This window comes from Monodon monoceros, unplaced genomic scaffold (assembly GCF_005190385.1).
Source record: "Monodon monoceros isolate NGI ecotype Baffin Bay Population unplaced genomic scaffold, NGI_Narwhal_1 Super_Scaffold_10, whole genome shotgun sequence".
NCBI lineage: Eukaryota > Metazoa > Chordata > Mammalia > Artiodactyla > Monodontidae > Monodon > Monodon monoceros.
In genome coordinates this window covers 46,628,577-46,649,323 of record NW_021703766.1, presented here as the reverse complement: position 1 = coordinate 46,649,323, position 20,747 = coordinate 46,628,577, and the positions used below count along the sequence as shown (strand labels likewise).

Genomic DNA, 20,747 nt, shown 5'->3' with positions numbered 1-20,747 from the left:
AAGAGATGAGGGTTGTCAGACTCTCAGCAGAGGGCCTGCTCTTATGAGTATTTACATTTTTGTTTAGGCAGGATTCAGGGGCCTCAGAAAGGGAAAGATCCACGGAATAGGCACAAGGAGTGGTATAACCTTCCTGGAGTCTCAGATGGGGACGGACTGTATGCATAAGGACGAGCATCATTTCTAATCAGTACGTTTACAATCTGGCAAACATTGGATGTAACCAAAATGCCCAAAAAGAGGAAAATAGTGAGGCTAATAACAATGAGTTTCAAAAGAGGTGTTCATGTGGTGGGACAAAGCTCACAAAATAACATTAAGTTAAAGGGCATGATATCAAAATGCTTATACCATAAGATCTCAACTCTAAGTGTGTGTGTATAAATGGCACCTAGCACAGCAAAAGGCATAGGATAAGCTCCAAAACTTTCAAAGGAAACTTATTTGTGGATGGTGGAATTAAAGGCAACTTTAATTTTCTTTATGTTTCTTAATTTTCTAGAATAAACACAAAATCACTTATATATCAGAAAGAAACATTATTTGAGGACAAAGACCACCGGTACAGCTTCTGCAACCAAATCAGCTCTAAGTCCAGTTGCCGTTTTTGTTCTCAGAGAGCCTTGGATGGGAGCATGGAGCTGCACAACCTCCTCCAAGGACTCGCTCACCAGGAAGTGCCTTCACACCCTCTTCCGCTGGGAGGAAAGCCTCCTTTTCCAAGATTCTGACCACACCCAAGGAGTAGTGTGGCAACTTCCTTTTGGAATCTTTCTGACATTTAGGTGTCTTACCTCGGCCCCTCCCTCTTTGGACTAAGACACACTCGCACAGCCCTCACCTCACTCTCACAGCAGCTTTCACCATACTCAGCTACTGAATGTCTCCCCTCTGTCTTGGCAGCAACGTGGCTCTGGAGAGGTGGCCACCAATTCAGGCTTCCAGGCCCACTCACCTCACACTCTGCCTTGCTCTTTGGTCCGACAGTGCCCCGGATTCGCTCACTCAGGGGAAGGTGCTGGATGAAGGTGAAGCCTGGCAGGACAGAACAGTAGGGCTCTGCCCTCTGCCCGAAGTTGAACTCCACTGCACAATTCTTCACCAGGACATGAGGGTAGAGGGCCTGACCCCCTAAGGCTTCCTTCTGGATTCGGAAGGCAATGCCCATCCACTTCCCATTTTTGGTGAAGGAAAGTTCCACGTCATTTCCACATTCAAAGTCCTAGGAAATAAAGCCAGAGAAAGATAACTGCCAATGTTCTGCTTAAGGCACTGGGAGGCACAAGTCAGAGCAGACGCAGGGAATGGAAACAGAGCTGGCCTCCCAGATTCAAGTGCGTCCCTCCTCAATGTACAGATGCATCGGGAAGCACCAGGGAACAGCTCAGACAACATGCAGCCCAAAGCCCTCCTTGCCCAAGACCCAAAAAGCTGGTGGATGTGAAGTGTGTAATTTTAGGAAGCTCCAAGTATTTGAGTCTTGTGCCTAGCCTGAGATGGAGAGGAAGGCAAAAGCGGTCCTGTACATTCTCATCCCCAGCAAGATAACAGATGGAAAGAAAGCCACAGCAGGGCCTTTTAAGTCAGGCCCAGCTCTACACGTGCATTCATTTATATGCTCTTCTTGATGCTTATGTCTACAGTGATCTGGACCTGACACAGCTCAGAGCCTAGAGTGGAATTAGACAAGGACACCATCCTAATTCAGTTAAGAGCACCTACACAGGAGCAAGATTTTCTGAGGAGGAAGTCAAGTCCTGAACAATAAACGGGAAGGAGCCAAGTCTGGGGTGAGAGGAGAGAGTCCTAAAGAGAAGTGTTGTTTGTGTACAAATCTGGCAGTGAGAGAACATAGGGTCAGACTGGCTGAAGCATAAAGGATTGGGGGTTGGGGGTTGGGGAGTGATTTCAGGTACAGCTGGAGAGCCAGGAAGGGACCATATTCTCTAATTCAACAATTTATTGAGTCCTTATTGATCAGTTGAAGTTTAGTGGTTAAGATCCTGTTTTGCAAGGCAGGCTGCTTCAGCTCTACCATTTACTCCATCTTCAGTTTCCTTATCAAAGAAGAGGGGCCAGGAACTTCCCTGGTGGTCCAGTGGCTAAGACTCTGAGCTCCCAATGCAGGGGGCCTGGGTTCGATCCCTGGTCAGGGAACTAGATCCCACACACTCCAACTAAGAGCCCTCACGCGGCAACAAAGATCCCGTGTGCCACAACTAAGACCCAGCACAAATAAATAAACAAATAAATTTTAGTTATTAAAAAAAAAAGAGGGGCCATGATAAGATTCTACACTGTATAGAGTTGTTCTGAGGATTTAGCAGGTGAATGTGCTTACTACAGAGTGAGTGCATAATGAACGCGTGCTCTCATTCCAAGATGCCAGGCACTGCTCTGGGCTAAAGTGGTGGGGAGGAGACATGGTCCCTGTTCTCAGCGAGGAAGGGGCTCTCTGTTACCTCAGAAGTTTGGATTCGTGCTGACAGCAGCAGAGCAGAGCTCCTGACTTGTTTTGAATAGGGGAATGGCCTGGTCAAAACTGTGTTTCACAAAGATCACTCTGGCTGCATGGTAAAGGTTTACAATTAAGGGAGACTCAAAACTTGGGATCATACGGAAGACGGAAGCACAGGTCGGGTTCCTGACAGAAAAGTACAAGACGTGGTATTCCCTCCCTTTTGCAGGCGGAGACCACCTTGGGACTTGCCCTTTGAGAAGCTGTGAAAGCCCCTTTCCCTAAGGAGCCTCCTCACTACCCTCCTCAGTGCTCACAGGGCACAGTTCTACACAGTCCTTTATATCTGTAAGTGTCCGTAAGCGCCCACACAGGTCGAGACCACGCAGGGCAGACACGCAAACACGTGTTGGACTAAATCCTGCCTCGATCCTCACAGCATGGTCCCTGCCATGCCTTCTCACCTGAGCAAGAGTGGCCCAGGTCACCTTTGCTCTACCGCGGAAATGAACATCGTGGGGGTTAGCCTTCCTTACGTCCACCAGCTTCACTAAAGGAACTTACCATGTTGTACACAAACCAGCACCCACAACTGACAAACCCACCACCGACGGCGCCAACTGTCAAAGACGCAAGGGTAGCTGTGTCACTTCTGCAAAACCATTCCTGAGTGCCACACCAGGGCCTAAGGACTCAAAGTCCTTAAGCCTCGCATTATTCAAAGTGTGCCATTTTTGCAGCCTTACCTCTCACATCTCCTAGTGTCGTCCCTGAGGCTCCAAGTATTTTACTCCTTATGGTTTGCTGAAGTGAGTTACACTGTTCTCTCTACCTGGAAGGCCATTTTGTCCTTTCTGTTTTGTGAATGTTGAGAACTCAAGTTCTGACACAAATGTCCTCCCCACCAGTTCCTTCAGGCCACTGATTTTTCACAACCCTTCTAACCCTTCACTCTGAGTCTTTTAAAGTGATGGCATTCTTTAAACAAAGGAAACTGAACATAGAATCTTAAAAGTAGAAGTAAAAATGAACAGGCTGAAGCAAGAGTCAGGCCTAAAGTTCCAAACTGCCACACACTCACAGAACCTCATGCTCAGATGGGACAGTCTGGGGAACCCAGTCACACACTGATGAAACATTAAATTGTTACAACCTCCCTGGAGTACAGTCTTGATGGTAGCTATCAAAAATTAAAAATACACCTTTGACTCAGAAGTTATACTTTCAGAGGTAAATATTACAACCATATTCCCTTAAGAACGCAAAGATGTGCAAATTGCTCACACCAGCACTGCTAAATGTGCTCCAAAGGGAAAGTGGGAGAGACTAAATCACACAGGATATCCATGTATGGGAACACGAAAAGCCCTCCAAGATACTCTGATAAGTGGGAAAAAGATAAGCTGTCACTGCAGCACTGACTTCCAGCAAGTAATTTTCAGGTCCACCAGGGGAAACTGACACCTGCATCAGAATACTAGGCAGCTACTAAGTAAAAAGGTGAGAAACTAACCAAATGTCCATTAATAGAGGATTGATTATATAAATATGGTAGATCAACACAATGACTATGGACTATATAAAAGAACAAAGAAATCCTCTGTGAAGCGATATATTAAAAAAAATAACTCTAAGATACATAGTTAAACAAAAAAAGATACAAAATAACATGTATAACATGCTACCTTTTGTGTAAAAGAAGAAAAATAACAATCATCTTTCTTGTACTTTGATAAAGAAATCCTGAATACCAGTGGGCTTATGTGTAGGGGAGGCATATGTGAACCATGGGTGGAGTGGGAAGGTCTCAAGAAGACTTTATACCTTTCTGTATTTCTGGATATTTTTGGAAACCACAGGAATTTATTAACTATTCAACAATGTTTTAAATTGAGCTAGATCTATACTATCTGTGCATACAGGGAAAGACAGATGAGATTTACTTTTAAATGGAAAAAAAATGCAAGGTTTGGAAAAATGTGCAGAATATAAACATGGTTAATTTTTGTTTAAGAAAACATGCTTTTTATTAGAAAGATAATGAGGTTGTGAAAGACAAAGGAAGACTGAGAAACTGTTTCAGACTAAAAAAGACATGACAACAGAATGCAATTCGTGATCCTGAACTAGAAACCAAATTGCTCTAAAGGATGTTGTTGGGACAGCTGACAAAATTTAAATGTGGACTATGGAGTGGGCAATAGCATTAAATCAATGTTAAATTTGATAACCGTACTGTGGTTAAGATAACAGCTCTATTCTTAAGAAATGTGTGCTAAAGTATTAAGGAATAAAGACACAATGTAGGCAACCTACTCTCAAACAGGTCAGATAAAAATCACATACATATATGTACATATATTTGGGAAAAATGGTAAAGCAAATGTTAGAATCTGGACAGGGCTCTATGAGAATTCCATGGCTTTTCCTTAAGTTTGAAATTATTTCTAAGAGGGGAAAGGGCTTCCCTGGTGGCGCAGTGGTTGAGAGTCCGCCTGCCGATGCAGGGGACACAGGTTCGTGCCCCGGTCTGGGAAGATCCCACATGCCGCGGAGCGGCTGGGCCCATGAGCCGTGGCCGCTGAGCCTGCGCGCCTGGAGCCTGTGCTCCGCAACGGGAGAGGCCACAACAGTGAGAGGCCCGTGCACCGCAAAAAAAAAAGAGGGGAAAAAAAAGAAAGAAAAAAAGAAAAAAAAGAGTACCTGTGTACAAATATGAGGATGGAGAGGGAACAAAACCGAGAAGAAGCATCCACCTGGGTAGTCACTCCTCCCTGGGGCTTCATGGCACATTTTACAAACATTTAACTTCTAGTGATAATAGTGTTAAGTAGTATTTACTGAGCATTTATTATGTGCCAGACGTTGTTGTAAGTGCTTCTAATGGGTTAACTTAATGACTCCACATGAAATTCTAGAGTAGATGCAAACATTCTCATCGAGAAGAAACTGAAATACAGGGAGGGTAGTCCAGGGCTGTGAGAGGAAGAACAGGGACTGGGTCTGGGTCTAGGGATTCTGGACCCAGAGGCAACAGCCACACTCCACAGCACTGTGAGTGCTGGTCACTGCTCTTGGGGACTGAAGTTCAGCAGCAGTTCAGGCATCCTCTATCTTGTTCTGCTTTGCATCCATCCCCACCGTCCTCAAAGGCAATGCACTATTGGAAGCCTGGCTTAACCAATGTGAGGTGAAGGAAGGAAGAAGTTTTGGGATGAGATGATGCTAAAGTGGGACAAGAGCCAACATCACTGCCTTTGAGAACGGATAGGCTATTCTGTAGCAAAGGAAGATAAGAAATTCCTGAGTCTGTTTAGAAAATGTAACTCTGGTATGTAGGAAGGGAGGAAGGTTGTGCACACCTGACATCCCCAAACTTCTTCAGGGTTGCCACCTGACGGCTTTGCACAAAAGACCTGAAGGGGTAGAATGGGAGAATTTTGCACAAAATGACTGCAAACATTCCAGTGCGTCAAAGAGAGACAAAGAGGTATGGCGAGAGTGGCTGGACACAGGGCAGACAATGGACAGAGGTATTCTGAAAAAGAAAAGTCTGCAGGTTGACCTGACAGGACCAACATTTGGTTCTGCCAATTCCCACAGGCTGCCAGCACTCACCGCAAAGCAGCCAATCACATCATTCTCTGCAAACTTGTCTCCGTAGTTTTCAAACCGGCTACTGGTGGACTTCTTCCCAGTGCCTCCATAGCCATAGGAGAAAGGCTCTTCGCCTGATGGAAGAAACAGGCAAAGGCAGGTTAAACCTGCGATGGTCACAACAGCCTTTATGGCTGTCATGTAGTTTTAAATAAAAAAATCATTTTCTTTACTAGTTTTACTAATCAGATTCTTTTGGCAGGGAAGGTAAGAAAGGTTCCGTTGAAAGGAAGCCCCTCATTATGCAGAACTTCTGAGGGCTCGATGGCTTTAGATGTTAAGTCTGGGAGTAGGAGCTGAACTGAACTGCTTTGCACAGAAAGGGAGAATTTGGAAAAATAAAGGGAGGAGGGAAGAGAGGAGCTGGGATAGAGGAAGGTTGTATGCTGAGATGCATCCCTTTGCTGTGACATTCAATATTCAGTTAAGTCTCCTAATGGCGTCAATTTTTGGTGCCAACGAGTTTTGGTCAGAAATCAGTAAAAGGATTTTGCTTCTGCAGACCATGAGGTCTAATACCTAGGAAAGGTACTGGATTGCCTTAGGCTACAGAATTGGGTGCCGATGCAATATGACTGAGACCCCAGGGGCCCTGGCTGACATCTGGGTTATAGAGAGATCCTAGGCCAGGAACGCAAGGCGCATCCTGCCAGTAAAGCAGGAGCCAACAGCATCAACTCCAGGCCCAGTTCTAGTATGAATCAGCTGTGTAACCCTGGACATCTGCTCCACTGTTCTGGGCTTTGTATCTTTATCTGTATCAACTACTTTCCACTTATACCTCAAAAGTGAAAGAAAGATAAAAGGAGATGACACATGAGTCTTAAATAAAAACTGCTAATACGTATCAAAATGAAAAGTGTTCACTGTTTTTAACCTAGCATTTCTACTTTTAAAGATCAGACTAATTACACACAAGGGCAGCTCAAGTGTTTAACAGCAAAAATTTGCAATCAACTTAAATGACCTACAAAACATTGATAAATAAGTGATACAACTGTAAAGTGAAAAATTATGCAGTGGTCAAAAAAGCTATACTTATTTACAAAAATATACCCATGGATATTAAGTGGGAAAAAGCAATCAGGTTACAGTAGTCCGTATAATGTGCCCCATCTGAGAAACACAAAGGACAAAACACAAACTGTCTGGAAGGTTACAGATGAAAATGTTAACATTGGTCATTATCTCACAGGTTTAGAAGGATTTTCATTTTTCTCCTCTGTAATGGCCTGAATTTTCACAAGAAGCACACATTATTTTCATTTTTTTCTTTACACGTTATTTTCATAATCAGAATGTTTTTATGACCAAGGAAGAAGGTCTCAGCATTGGTCACTGAAATCAGTCACTTGGGGTCAGAAGGTCACTGAGGCCTGGGGTTCTGTGAAAATTCAAAACCTCTCAAGGCAGCCCCTGCCCCTCTCCACCAGCCAGCCCTGGCCCCATTGGTCTCTGCTTTCTCTTTTACTCTGGGTTAAGCTCTGGACAGAAAATTCCAGATAGGACTTAATGGGACTTGAGGAACTTATTACTTTCAGCTTGGTTTGAGAACAGGAGACAACTGGTCTTTTTTTTAAGAAAGGGAGCAGTTTTCTAAAGAGGACTTTGGACCCTCTCCTTAAAGATGCAGGATAAATTTTTGTAGAAAAGTTGTTATCACCGTGGTCCTTCCAACTGAATCCTGTATGTCTGAAGATGGGAAGCGGCACAAGCCTAATCCTTGTTGTCTGTTCCATCCCAGCGTGGTTCTGTTCTGGGTCCAATGCGGGAAAGAGAAACTAGGAAGCTTGAGAATCCAGGGACAGAGGCACCTGCTCTACTCTCTGGATTGCTTGGCTGACCTCCTCTTACCTAGCTGAGTGCTGCAGGAGTCCAGGGACCAACCAATACGGACAACGTGTGGGTCGGGCTCTGTAGATGGAAGGTGCTTCACAGAGATTTCCTCATTGATCTGGGAACAGAGAACAAGAGGGCTCAGAAGTGATTCTCTGGAGGCTGATGGGTTACGAGGCAATACAGGAGGGAAGTGCGCAGATGTTAAAAAAAAACAAGCAAGCAAGCAAACAAACAAACAAACAAAAAAAGCAGCAGGCTTTTGCTGCTGGGGAAAAGGTATCTACACTGCTCTGAAGGGCCTGTTGTACTGAAACCAGGGCCTCTAAAGGGCTTAGGAGAGTTCAGGGCCACAGAGAAGGGAATTTCAGAAACAGTTATGTTTTAGTTTTAACACTTGCTGCAGGGGAAACAGGGACTCTCATATCATTTGGTGTAGAAACATAAACTGGTACAACGTCTTTGGAGGGCAACTTAGCAGTCTTTATTAACTACAAATGCACATGCTCTATAACCAAGCAATTCAACTTCCAGTTTATCCTATAGATACATACACACAAAAATATTCAGTGAGGCAGTGTTTATGTTGAAAAGGAAGGGAGGGAGGGAGGGAGAAAGCAAGTAGAAACCACCTATAAGGCACTGGTCACATTATGGCACATTCCTGCCACAGAATATGATGCAGCGGTTGAAAAGAATGAGGCAGGGCTGATACACTGGGGTATGGAAAAATGTCCAAGACACAGTATTAAGTAAAAGCAGCAGAAAGAATAAAAGGTACCTTCTGGGGACTTCGCTGGTGGCGCAGTCATTAAAAATCTGCCTGCCAATGCAGGGGACACAGGTTCGATCCCTGGTCCGGGAAGGTCTCACATGCCGCGGAGCAACTAAGCCCGTGCGCCACAACTACTGAGCCTGCACTCTAGAGCCCGCGAGTCACAACTACTGAGCCCACGTGCCACAACTACTGGAGCCCACGTGCCACAACTACTGGAGCCCACGTGCCTAGAGCCCCTGCTCTGCAACAAGGGAAGCCACCGCAATGAGAAGCCCGTGCACCGCAACTAAGAGTAGCCCCTGCTCGCCGCAACTAGAGAAAGTCTGCATGCAGCAATGAAGACCCAATGCAGCCAAAAATAAATAAAAATTAAAAAGAAAAAAAAAGGTATCTTCTGACTTAACCTTTAATTAAATCAGAGGTTAGACTGTCTAATAACCAATATCTATCTGCATTAGATTGTGGCTTTCAGAAAGCTACCCTATGTCACTGACTTTTGCACACACATTTTTCACATTTTAACATCTCCAAAGTCAGGATATATCTTACAATTGATGTGTGAAAGCCCTGTCAGTATAATTGGCAGTGTTTCTCTACGAGCAGCACAAAACAATGCACAACTTAGAATCAACATCTTAGCCAAGCAAATACGATAACCCTTGGTCTTAGCTTCCACCTCTAAAAACAGTATGTATTTCAACAGTATGTATTTCATGATGATACTGTGAGGATTAATGGAGATATCCATGAAAAGAACTTGGCACTGTATCTAGCACATGCCATGTGTTTTGTAAGTATTACCTATCATAAATAAGTTTGGATATGCAAAGGATACACAAGAAATTGTTAACACATAAGGTATCTCTGGAGGGCAGGATGGGGATTGGGAGGATGTGAGTATAACTCTGGTTTTCACCCTATTGTCTTTTGTGCCTTCTGAACTTTATTAAACACGAGCACATATTATTTTCATAAACATAACCGGACGTGGAACTGTGGAGAGATGATGGTAGAGGATGACCTGATGGCAGAACCTTTCTTTTTCTTGCTCTTCCCTGTCCTCCCTTTAATTGGTGATGAGCAATTCTTTCTAGCTCACTGTTTTTCCAAACAACTCCTTTTCCTAGTTCTACAAATATGTCATCCTTAGAATGGTTGGCTATACAATACCTGGGTCAAACCCCATCAAGGGAAAATCTGTTTGAAGAAGCAATGTATGGTCAGCCTGCTTTCCCCATATATTATTTAGCAATGACATAGTTCTTCTGAGTTCATTTTACTTTTTTTTTTTTTTTGCTGGGACACAGTCTATGCTCAATCAAATCTCTTTTGCAATCATGGCTCTGACCAAGGTGGTTGGTGACAGGTTATTCCAAAGGATGGACCTATTTTCTGGCCCTATCCTGTCTGGTTGCTCCCACTCACCTTCATCTCAAAGCACACACGGCCCCTTCTGACCCCATAGCTGGCGCGGGCTCCTGACCACAGGTATGCAAAACCTTCAATTGTGAGTGGGTAGCCACTACTCCGGTCTCGGGCCACCTTGAAGTGGAGGTCGCAGTTATCTGTGGAGGAAAAAGCCTGTATTTGGCTGATGTTTTAATGGTCCCGAGAGGGACAGGCACAGGCAGAGGTAAGTCCCCCAAGAGTGTTAACCAGGAGTACACAAGCTGACACATCACGGGGGCAGGTTCATGAGAAGCCAGCCGCATCGCCTAACCAGTCTCCCTTTAGCACAAAGGCCCTGGACGACTGCAAACTGGCCTGCACAGGATGAAAACAGCCACTCTACATAGGAACGAGGGTTTTTCACCTGGCTGAGGTCCCAGGATGGCTGTCAGGGGGCGCCCCTGGAAATAATACACACATGCTTCTAATGGGGATGTACACTTGCTAGGGAGAGGGTCCATATTCTCACCAGTTTCAAGGGATTTTAGAATTTAAAAAGGTTAATCCCCACTGCCATACACTTCAACCATCTCCCATGCTAACTCTATTAGTGTGGAAGCCAGACTCCTGCACAAACATCTGACCCTGATCCACACCCACCACCCAGGACCACTGTCAGGTGCACCACAGACTCCCACCTCCTCGAGTGGGCCTAGGACTCTGCTGCTTGGACTCTCCCCCGTCTTCAAGTCTTTTCTGACCATCTCGTCCAGTAGGCTCTCTCCGTTCTCTAAAGGCCGAGTGCCATGGCCTGTACCACTGGCATTTGATCAGATGCTGCTTCATGGACCACTGCCACCCAATACTTTAAAAAATGTTTAGCTTTACTCTGGGTATACTGTCTTTGAGATCTTGCGACAGAAGGGACTGTGTACGAGATGTCTTTATCTCTTCCAAAGCATGTAGCCACTGGTCTATAAACATGAGCTACGTAAAGAAGTACACGAATGAACTTCTGTTAACTTTCCGCTCTGTTGAAAAGTGCAGTCCTCAGACTTGATTGGGCTTCTGGGTGTGTTTAAAAATTCGGATTCACAGGCTCTACCACTTAGAATTTGTCTTAGGAGGTCTGAGGAGGGACAGGACCTTTATATTCATTCCCCCAAGTGTTTAGCTGCACAGTCAAGGGGAAAACCACTTATCCAGAGGAAAGAAAACTGAACTGGAGGACAGACCAGGTTAATGCCTGAGAAGACAAAACGGCATTGGTTTCACCAGGAACGTGAGCAGCTGATGGAAACTGGGGAAACGGCCGTCAAAGAGTTAAGTTTCCCCAGCAGCACTCAGGTTCCCTTCCCGCTTAAATGACAACCCTCCGTGTTTACAGGGTGCTAGGGTTTTCCAACTTGCTCTGGTATCCACTCTCTGATGAATGTCACTCAAAGTCCTCTGAGGTATTAGGGCAGGATTATTCCTCCCTGAAGAGAAGCTCAGAGAAGTAGAATGACTTGCCCAGAATCTCACAGTTAGAGCTGAGAGTAGATCTTCTGTCTCCAAACCAGCACCCTCATTCTAGAGCTCTGCTGTTTCTCACATCTGAACTAACACTGGCTCTGGATGGTGCCGGGCAGGAATTCTGTGAAGGTTAAGGCAGCCTCCCAATACTGGGTGGAAGGCAGTATCAAACAGGCATTCCAAAGACTCACATGTGTCGATGGCAACAAGGGTGTCATCAAAGTCATCTTCATCCTCTTCAGCGGGAGGCTGAGGAGAGCGGCCCCTGTGTCATAAAGAGGTATCACGTTACATGAGAACGGACAGACAAGGGAAGAAGGGAACTGAAGGTTCTGCTTGAATTTACAAGTGGCCTCCAAGCTGCTTCCTGGATTTCAAGTTCTTGCCACAGAGGTTAGCAAAAGAACTCTGGAACCTTATATCCTTGCAGTGAGAGCAATGACTGTTAACTCCTAGGGCAGGGTCAGGGACTGAAGAGGGCCGGCTCTGCTAACGAGGGCCATCGGCATCATTCAGGAAGCTTTTCCAAGAAGACTCTTCTCTCACACCCCCAGATTCTGATCCACCCCTTTACACGCTGAGAATTACCTCCATGCTGAACTCTGGGAGCCTATGGTAGCCCAAAGAGTACTGGGCCAGGAGTGGGAATCTGTAAGAATTTAGATAAACCTTTTATTACAATTTGTCCATATTCCAGGCTTCCTAAAACTCCACATCTGAAAGGATTTGAAATGAACCATTTTTTTCAGTCTCTTTCTCTTTAAAAGTGTCCTAGGGCTTTCCCTGGTGGCGCAGTGGTTGAGAGTCTGCCTGCCGATGCAGGGGACACGGGTTCGTGCTCCGGTCCGGGAAGATCCCACATGTCGCGGAGCGACTGGCCCCGTGAGCCATGGCCGCTGAGCCTGCGCGTCCGGAGCCCGTGCTCCGCAACAGGAGAGGCCACAACAGTGAGAGGCCCGCGTACAGAAAAAAAAAAAAAAAGTGTCCTAAATTACGAACAAGAGTCCCTCCTACCAAAATACTAAAAGGGACTATGTGAAAATACTGGTGGTTTCCAACATATGGGAATAAGGGAAAGGGGTGGAAGTGTGGAGTCTAATGTTCAGCGGCCTGCCTGGGCCAGGCTGGATGACCTCAGTCCACCATATGCTCAGACCAGGTACACTGTGCCCATCTAGTTCCTGGCACTCCCCCAGCAGCAGGCTTCCCTCTGGTGGAGTGCCCTTCTGACCCTGCCAGTCCAAGGCTAGCACAGAGCCTGGTAGGAAGAAAGAGATCATCACATGGTAAGTCTATCCTAGGAAGCTTTCTCTGTCACCCCTGGATGAAAGCAAGTGCTCTTCCTCTGCCCTCCATCAGCAAGTAGCTCTAGGCCTCTGTTCTATGGGGGGTAGTAGGAGAAACTCGTAAGAGGTGGGTTCCATCTCCTGACTTCAGTCACAGCCATGAGACCCAGGCCCTGTCTTAAACAGTCACAAGCTAATTAGAGGATGGACTCCACCAGACAGGAAATAAAATGTGTCAGATGACCAGCCAAGATGAATAGAGAAGGAGTGATCATTCCTAGTTTCCCTGATTGGAAAAGGCTTCACACTGGAGCTGAAGGAGGGAAGGAGGAAGGGGTAGGTCTGGGCCTGGGGGCGAAGGGAGGGGGAAGGCTTGTCAGGGAAGGGAAAAGGAAATGACCAGGGGGGAGGCCACTCCCACCCATGAGCTCCTGACCCTCACACAAAACCCACTGTCCAAATCACCTGTGCCTCCACGGACTATCCCAAGGGCGGGCCCGTGTGAAAGCACTATGAGTGCCGATAATGAATGAATGAACAGGTGGATGGAAGGGGTGTGTTTCGGAGTAGGTCAGGAAATAAATCTTTCTTTCAACTGAGGGATATCAAGCAACCGTTAAGAAGAGAACACTGTGCTGGACTGCAGGGCAGTGGGGCAAAGGACTGAAAAGGCAGGCTGGCATCTCACATGTGTTTGACCTTTACCCTGAAAGTAATGGGAAGGGAAGAACTGAGGGAAGGACCAAATATTTAGCAAAGTTGAATCTGGTAGTGAGTGCAGGAAGAACTGGGGGAGAGTGTGAGGGAGGGAGAACTCTGCTCTGCCCCTCCGGGCTAGTACGAAGGTCCCAGTGGGCACCAGGCTACAGACATAGAGACCTACTGGAAAAAGGGTGACCACTGCCTCACAGACCCACCTCCTATCCTCTCGGTGCTCGAAATACCCCCGTCCCCGGTTTTCTTCATAAGGCCTCTTGCGACTCTGGAACTGCTGTCTGTCTGGTTTGAGTTGAGATGCTTCGGGCGGGAGGAAGCTGGTGGGTGCTTCTTGCTTCATCTCTGTCTTCACTTCTACTGTCAGGACAAATCCAGATGGTCAAGACACTCAGAAGCTCCTCAGTTATCACTTTTCTGGTCCCCTTTACCTCAGGAGATACTGGAAGGATCCTGACTATGGTGATGAGGTCTGGGCACAGGCAGCTTGCTGAGTTCAACAGAAGCCTGCTGAGGGAGCCAAGACGGCGGTCCTGGAGAACAGGGCTAGAATAAAGGGAGGCTGGGGATGGCCATCCAGGCACATCAGCACCAGCAGTTGATGGGGTAACAGATGTCAGTCAGATAACTCTCAGCCTTCGTGGGGAGGGAGAGGGGACTTCAGCACTAAACAAGGACAAGCTCGCTAAGGGCCTACCCAAAGGCGAGTGACTGCCTTGGCTATCTTGCCAAAGGCCCCATGAAAGTTGGCAGCTACCCTGGCCTGCACCAAGTGGGAGGGAGCCCCAAAAACTTCTAAGATTCCACAGTTCCACATTCTCTAGTTTCTCCTCCCCAAGAATCTCTTCACTTCAGTTCTTACAAAGTTTCTTCAGTCTAACAATGGAGGGGAGAAAGTCAATTCAACAGTGTTGTGGTCCCACAGCTAACTCTACCGGCTTTAATCGCTCTATTACAAAGCCCAGAATCATTCCAGAAGGGAGGGTCTGCAGTTAAGCCAGCCCACAGGTGTGATGGCCTCATTAGGTCACACCACAAATAGGAAGTCAGGATAGGATAACATGCTGCGGACCACAGGAAAATCCCAGTCTCGGGCAGACTCCAAGAATCCGTGCCTACCAAGAGAAACCCATGGATTCAGTCTAGCCTCATCTCTCTCACAGCATCTATGGATGCTGTGGATCACTCACATCTACACATTTCAGCATTCAACTCAAGACCACCTTGGGTCACTCCCTGGCTTTGGCATGCAGACCAAACCTCTCAGAGAAGGCTCCTCGCTTGCTAGGGCAGAGATGGTGCTCACTCACCTGAAGAGAACTTCCATGGTTCCCAGCACAGAGCTGGGCTCACAGGAGGCCTTGATAAATGTCTGCACGGAAAATACTCTCCTTGGGCCAAATGATCCCACAAGTCTCACAGAGCCTGACACGAATCTGCGGTTTAACCTACATTCATTAAAATCCTGAGCCACCCACAAGAAATGTCTGGGGATTTCACTTTGTGGATGAACCAGAATGGAATCAGAACCAGCTAGATTCACTAAGAAAAGGCACTGGGGCCACAGCACAGTGAAAGGAGCACAAGACTGGGAGCCAGTCCTGGCTCTGTCATTACTCAACGGTAGGACCCTGCTTCCCCAATACTAGGACACTACTGGTGAGGAGTGCTGCTTACTGACCAAGAGCAATGGCCCAGAAGCCAGTTTCCTGGTTCCAACCCCGGCCCTGCCACCTCCCCCATCTGTAAAATTGGGAGACAGCTACATTACAATTGTGTTTCCCAAACTGGCACTACAGGGAACTTTTTTCTACAAAGACACATTTACATGTTTGGGAAATCCTGGGTTTAAACAATGTGACACAGAGCTTTTCCCAATCCAGGACTTCTCAGCATCTTTAACGCTCTAATGAGCACAGTGACTCTCCCACAGGCGGTATAGAATACGCTGCATTTTTCAGATGTGTTTGTCCAAGGAACCTTTTCCTGAGGAGTCCCTAATAAATATCTCCTGGAAAGATATTCTTCAGAACGTGGGAAACACTGGACTAGATTTAGAAGGTCCTTTCTGGCTTCCACATTCTAAGATTCTAAGTAGGACTCAAATATTGGCCTCCAGGTCTCAACTCTCTAGGATGTTGGTACTAACATCTGAAAACATACCTTGAAGACTCCCCTCTCCTAACACTTGGGAGTGGGACTAAGTTCTCTCCTTCAAAAACACCTTGCCAGAGTTGACAAAGCCCAAGTGGAATGCCCAAGAGAAAGATGCAAAGTCTCTGGGAAGACAGGCACTAGGCAGAAGGTAAGGGCTACCACACACAGATTCTATTTCCTTCAAGAGAGAGAGATCATGTGCGTTTTCCTACCTGGGCGATAGGCCTGCTGCTGCTGGTCCATTTCCAGCGTTCTCCTCTCGTAGCCTGACTCGTTCTCTTTCTTGATGACCTGCGTCTCATAGAATTGGTTCTGCATGGTAATATTGTCCATGACATCTTAAAACAAAAAATGGCCAGTTAGAAGGGTGTTTCTTGGGACTAGAGGTAGCTTTTTAATGCAAAATGACACCATCCCCACTGGGGACAATTAGTCTGCCAGAGGCTAAAAGGTGTGATAACACCCTCAGATGGAAACCCACCTGGGAAATCAGGGGCCCCAGCTGCCTGAGGACATGCTTTCTTGCCCCTCAAAAGGTTGGAGATCTATCTGTGATTGGGTTCTACAGAATCCCAACATACAAAACCAAATGAAGCAGAACTGCTCTGGTTGAAGCAAGGAGATGGGAGAGTCAGAGAAGGGGTCCAGCTTGACCTCGCCCTCTAAGTGCCCACTAGGGTGGGGGGTAACTCCACAGACACCTGGGATTCCATGGAGCACAGTTTAAAAATTACCAGCCTAGCTGTTCTCTGATGTGGTATAATGCTTAGAGAGTTACCTTTAGGGTACAACCTTAAAAACTGTTCAGAGCACAAACCAGTCCTCTGTCCGACCCAAGTCACTATTCCCACCTGCATAGCCAACCCTCTTTAAGAATCACTTCCACCCTGCAATAACTGTAAAGATCAGGGGTAACCATCTCAGTTGAAGAGGAAATGGGGGAGGAAGGAAAGGAACTGTTAAGAAAACAGGAGTCATGATAATAGTGGCCTTCAGACTCATTAGGGATAAATCCTAAAATATTTGGAGTTAGGTGGGAAGGGTTCCAGGAAGGTCTCTTGTGGGTCCAGGACGAACTCAACTGAAGGGTGGCAAGAATAACAATATCAGGGAATTCCCTGGAGGTCCAGTGGTTAGGAGTCGGCACTTTCACTGCCAGGGCCAGGGTTCAATCCCTGGTTGGGGAACTAAGATCCCACAAACTATGTGGCACGGCCAAAAAAACAAGAAAGACAGAAAGACAGACAGAAAGACAGAAAGAAAGAAAGAAAGGAAAAAGAATAATAACATCAACTATTTATGGAGTACATACTACATACCAGATGCTGGGATACAGCTGAGAATAAGCTTGCCCCACTAAAACCTTCAGTTTAGTAAGACAGACACACGTTAAACAAATACGTAAGCACAAAAATTATGATTGGGTTAAGGGCTATGAAGAAGTACCAAGGGCTAAGATCAGGGACCCAGAAAGTAAGAGATAAGCCTTGACTCAAAGGATACATAGGTGATGATAATTCAGTGACGAGAATGGAGAAAACATTCCTGGGGTTGGGATGACACATGTGAGAGCTCAGAGGTGGAACTAAAACCTGAAACTCCCTCAAGAACCTTGTAGGCAAACCCAGAGAGGACTCTGGAAACCTAGGGTTAGTAGTAAGCAGCTTCTCCACCCCAGGGGCAAGCTTTGCTAGGTGCCTCCAGAGCCCTACTAGTGGCGGTGCCAGGCCTAGTGAGGCAGAACCACAGGGAAGGGCAGACTACTCTGCTGCTTGCTAACTGATTGGATCCTTTCTCAGAGGACAAATATATCTGGGCACAAACCAGGTGCGGCCAAAGGGAGGAAAGTCACAGATCACGTGGTCTGCTACAGGTCTGTTTACCAGGGTTGAAGGAAGGGTTGGAGGGGGGCATAAAAAGGGACCCAAAGGATTTTGTTGTAAGGGGTAGGGGAGAAAGGAAGACACAGAATAACTCCTTAAGTAGAACACAAGGGACCCTTTCAAACCACTTTCTTTCTTCCAGGCTCCAAGCACAGTGTTCTTCTCGCCATGGAAGCCTCACATCTCTCTTTCTAAGAATCTCCTGTGCTCACAGAGGAAGCCTTGCTCAGAGAAGCTATGGTTCTGGGGCCCTTCTCCGCTCTCTAAAACATCCATCTCCTAATAATAGACAGGTCCAGTGCTAAGCCCCTTACGAACATAATCTCATTCATAACAACCCTGGGAGGTGGGGACACTATTATTATCCCAATTTTACACACAAGGGAACCAGGGCTCACAGAGGTGAAGTGACTTGCCCAAGACAAAATCTGAGTCTAGAGTCTATGCTCCAAAGCACATCACTTTTCTTTGGAACCACCTCCAGCCATTGGCCCTTCTTCCTAGGCATTCCTGCCAGGGTCTCGCCTGCCCTAGGCAGGCACACTGGGCCACTCCTTCCTTCCTTCACAGGTCTCTGCAATGGGAAGTACTTTTCCCAGCATCTGAGTCCTAGACAATCGCTCTCCACCCCAAATCTACCCTCAGATTGCCCTGCTCCAGGAGGTTCCATCTCTCTTCAACAAGTAAATACCCAATGCCAACCCCAAATCCAGTCTCTTCTCTGACCCCCTTGCTCTCCCCATTTCCTTAGCCCTATGGCTGAGAATATCCTCTTTTCAGAGAAATAACACAAACTCTGAACGCCAGAGTCCTTTCTACTTACTCTTCAACCTCTCCGATCCCTGTCCTGCTAGAAAGCGACCCTTTTCTAACTCCAGGTTTAGTCCCTCCCATACCGGGGTCGCCTCCCTTCAGAAAGTAACAGGTCTACCCCATCCCCTCTCCTTCAGAGTCACACCTTCTGGCTGAGGCACAGGTCCCCAGCTACCCCTTGAGGCCCCTCCAATCCCTGGGCACAAAAATAACTGCTTCTGGGGACCAAGGAGCCCTCCTGTGGAGATGCTCAGCCCCAGAAACACTCCTCCCTACTCCACCCTGAGGTCCCCAGCCAAGTCAACAGGTTTTCTTTCACCCTCCACATGCTACACACTCTCTCCTCCCCTATATTTGACAGACCAGCTACACACGCCTGTGCTGGACACAAGAATCCTCTATCCCCTAGATACTCCATCGAGTATCTACTTGTTATCTACCGCACCCACCCCCAGCTACCCTTGTTCTCCAAACATCCCATACTGTTAATCTAAGACCATTCAGCAGTAGCCACTGCGTTATTTGTTCTCAGAGCCTTCCCAGCTCTAGCCCTCCAGGTCCCTCACCCAGTGAAGCATCCTTCTCTCCTCCACCAGCTTCTGGACACCAAGGTTCCATATACCTCCTCTATAAGTCAACCAGAAGGTCCCCAGATTGCCAGCATCAAATACCCAGGTTCCCCATGCCTCAAGGTTGGCCTTTCAGCCCCGGATCTGAGTCTCCTAGGCCATCCTCAGCCAGATGGAAGTCCCCCCTAGTACAATCACGTGGTGGTCTCCCACATCCCCTAACTGCTCCCCAGTCAAACACCAGAACACACAGTCCATCAGACCCTCCCCGGTCAGACACCAGCACTCCATTTTAATCAACCCATAAGAATTCTCGGTACCCCATCCAGCAGCAAACTCCAGGACCCTCCATCCTCAAAACTCTCCCAGCCCTGAAAACACGGCTCCCAACGCCCAGCCCATAGACTGGGCTAGCATGGCTCCCAAGCCTACCCAGCTGTAAACCCTAAGATCACCATTTCCAAGATCCTCCTCAGCCCGCCGATAGAAAACCTTCTGTTCTTCCAACTGTCTCCGGCTCCAGAAACCACGGCTTCCGGTTTCCGAGCCCTAGGCTCCGGAATCCTCTACACCCCCGGACCTTCCTCATCTCCGAAACCGAGAGCCCCCACTCCAGTATCTCCCCTGCACCGAACGCCAGGATCCACCCTCCGGTCGTCCCAAGGGCCTTGTCCCCAGATCCTTTTCAGCGGCGGATGGCGCGATCCCCCGATCCTCAGATCGTCTCCCCGACCTCAGGCGCCGGGATCCCGCGTCCCACAGCCCTTCCTCGGCCCGGACTCCGGGCTCCCCGGCCCTCGCCCCGCGCACTCTCACAATGTCCGTCCGGCCCCGAGTAGCCGCCGGGCTCCGGGTGCGGGTGCGGCTGCAGCCCGGGCGGCGGTGGCTGCGCGGTCCCCTCCAGCTCGGAGCCCCCCTCGGTCTCGACCTCCTCGTTGTTGTGCCCGGTTCGCCCCGGTTCGTCGTCGGCCTCGAGCTCCCGCTCGTCGTCGGGCTCCTCGGCCTCCAGCGCCGCCTGCAGCCGCTCAGCAAGCTCGGCCTTGAGGCCGCGAGTGTCCAGGCCGCGGCGCTGCAGTTCCTCGCGAAGTTCGTTCACCTTCAGACGGCGTACATCCATGGCCCGGGCCCCCGGGGCGGCCCCCGAGCCCGGCCCGGCCTCCCAGGGCTCAGTCCCCCTTAAACCTTTCCTGTCAGGAGGCGAAGGGGGAAAGGGGGGGGCCCCCACTCCAATGGCGGCGGCGGCGGCTCAAAATGGCCGCCGCCACCGCCTCCCCCCTCCTCCGTGGCCCCGTGCGATGCAACACGGGTGCCAATTGGCCATCGCATGAGGGCAATGGGCGCGGGCCCAGGAGCTCAGCCAATTAGAGCGCGTCTTTCAAAAGAACGTCAATGAAAGGGCTTAGGAGCTGCCGGGGAGGAAGCGTTGGCCTACGTCGGTACTGGGACCGAAGCGGGAGGGCGGGAAAAGGAGGGAGGAGGAGCGCGCGGTGATTGGGTAGTGCCCGCGCGCCCGCTCCCGTAGGGTCAAATGAGGGAAAGGGAGTAAAGATTTGGACCAATCAGTGATGAGATCTCAGAATGAGCGGGGCCACCCCCCCCACGGCCTTTCCTGTGCGGTCCTTTCATCAAACTACTGTCTCTGTAACACATATCTTGATTGGTCTAAATCTCCCGCCCCTAGAGGAGTCCAAG

At 48.0% G+C, this 20,747-nt stretch overlaps 1 protein-coding gene across 4 annotated transcripts in view; it reads right to left on the bottom strand.

Moving 5' to 3' along the window:
- The window catches only part of HNRNPUL1 (heterogeneous nuclear ribonucleoprotein U like 1), a 36,121-nt gene that overhangs the window by 14,217 nt on the left and 1,157 nt on the right, over nt 1-20,747 (bottom strand). The window contains exons 1-8 of one of the 4 annotated variants that reach the window (XM_029240937.1): nt 19,872-20,508; nt 16,003-16,128; nt 13,837-13,990; nt 11,825-11,898; nt 10,155-10,294; nt 7,970-8,069; nt 6,077-6,189; nt 956-1,222 (exon numbers count right to left, since the gene is read on the bottom strand). In XM_029240937.1, the coding sequence (XP_029096770.1) occupies nt 956-1,222; nt 6,077-6,189; nt 7,970-8,069; nt 10,155-10,294; nt 11,825-11,898; nt 13,837-13,990; nt 16,003-16,128; nt 19,872-20,172 (1,275 nt within the window). In that variant the 5' untranslated portion in view covers nt 20,173-20,508. Of the gene's footprint in view, nt 1-955; nt 1,223-6,076; nt 6,190-7,969; nt 8,070-10,154; nt 10,295-11,824; nt 11,899-13,836; nt 13,994-16,002; nt 16,129-19,871; nt 20,509-20,747 lie in introns of those variants that run through there. The other 3 variants (XM_029240928.1, XM_029240955.1, XM_029240945.1) reach the window with 3 other exon arrangements.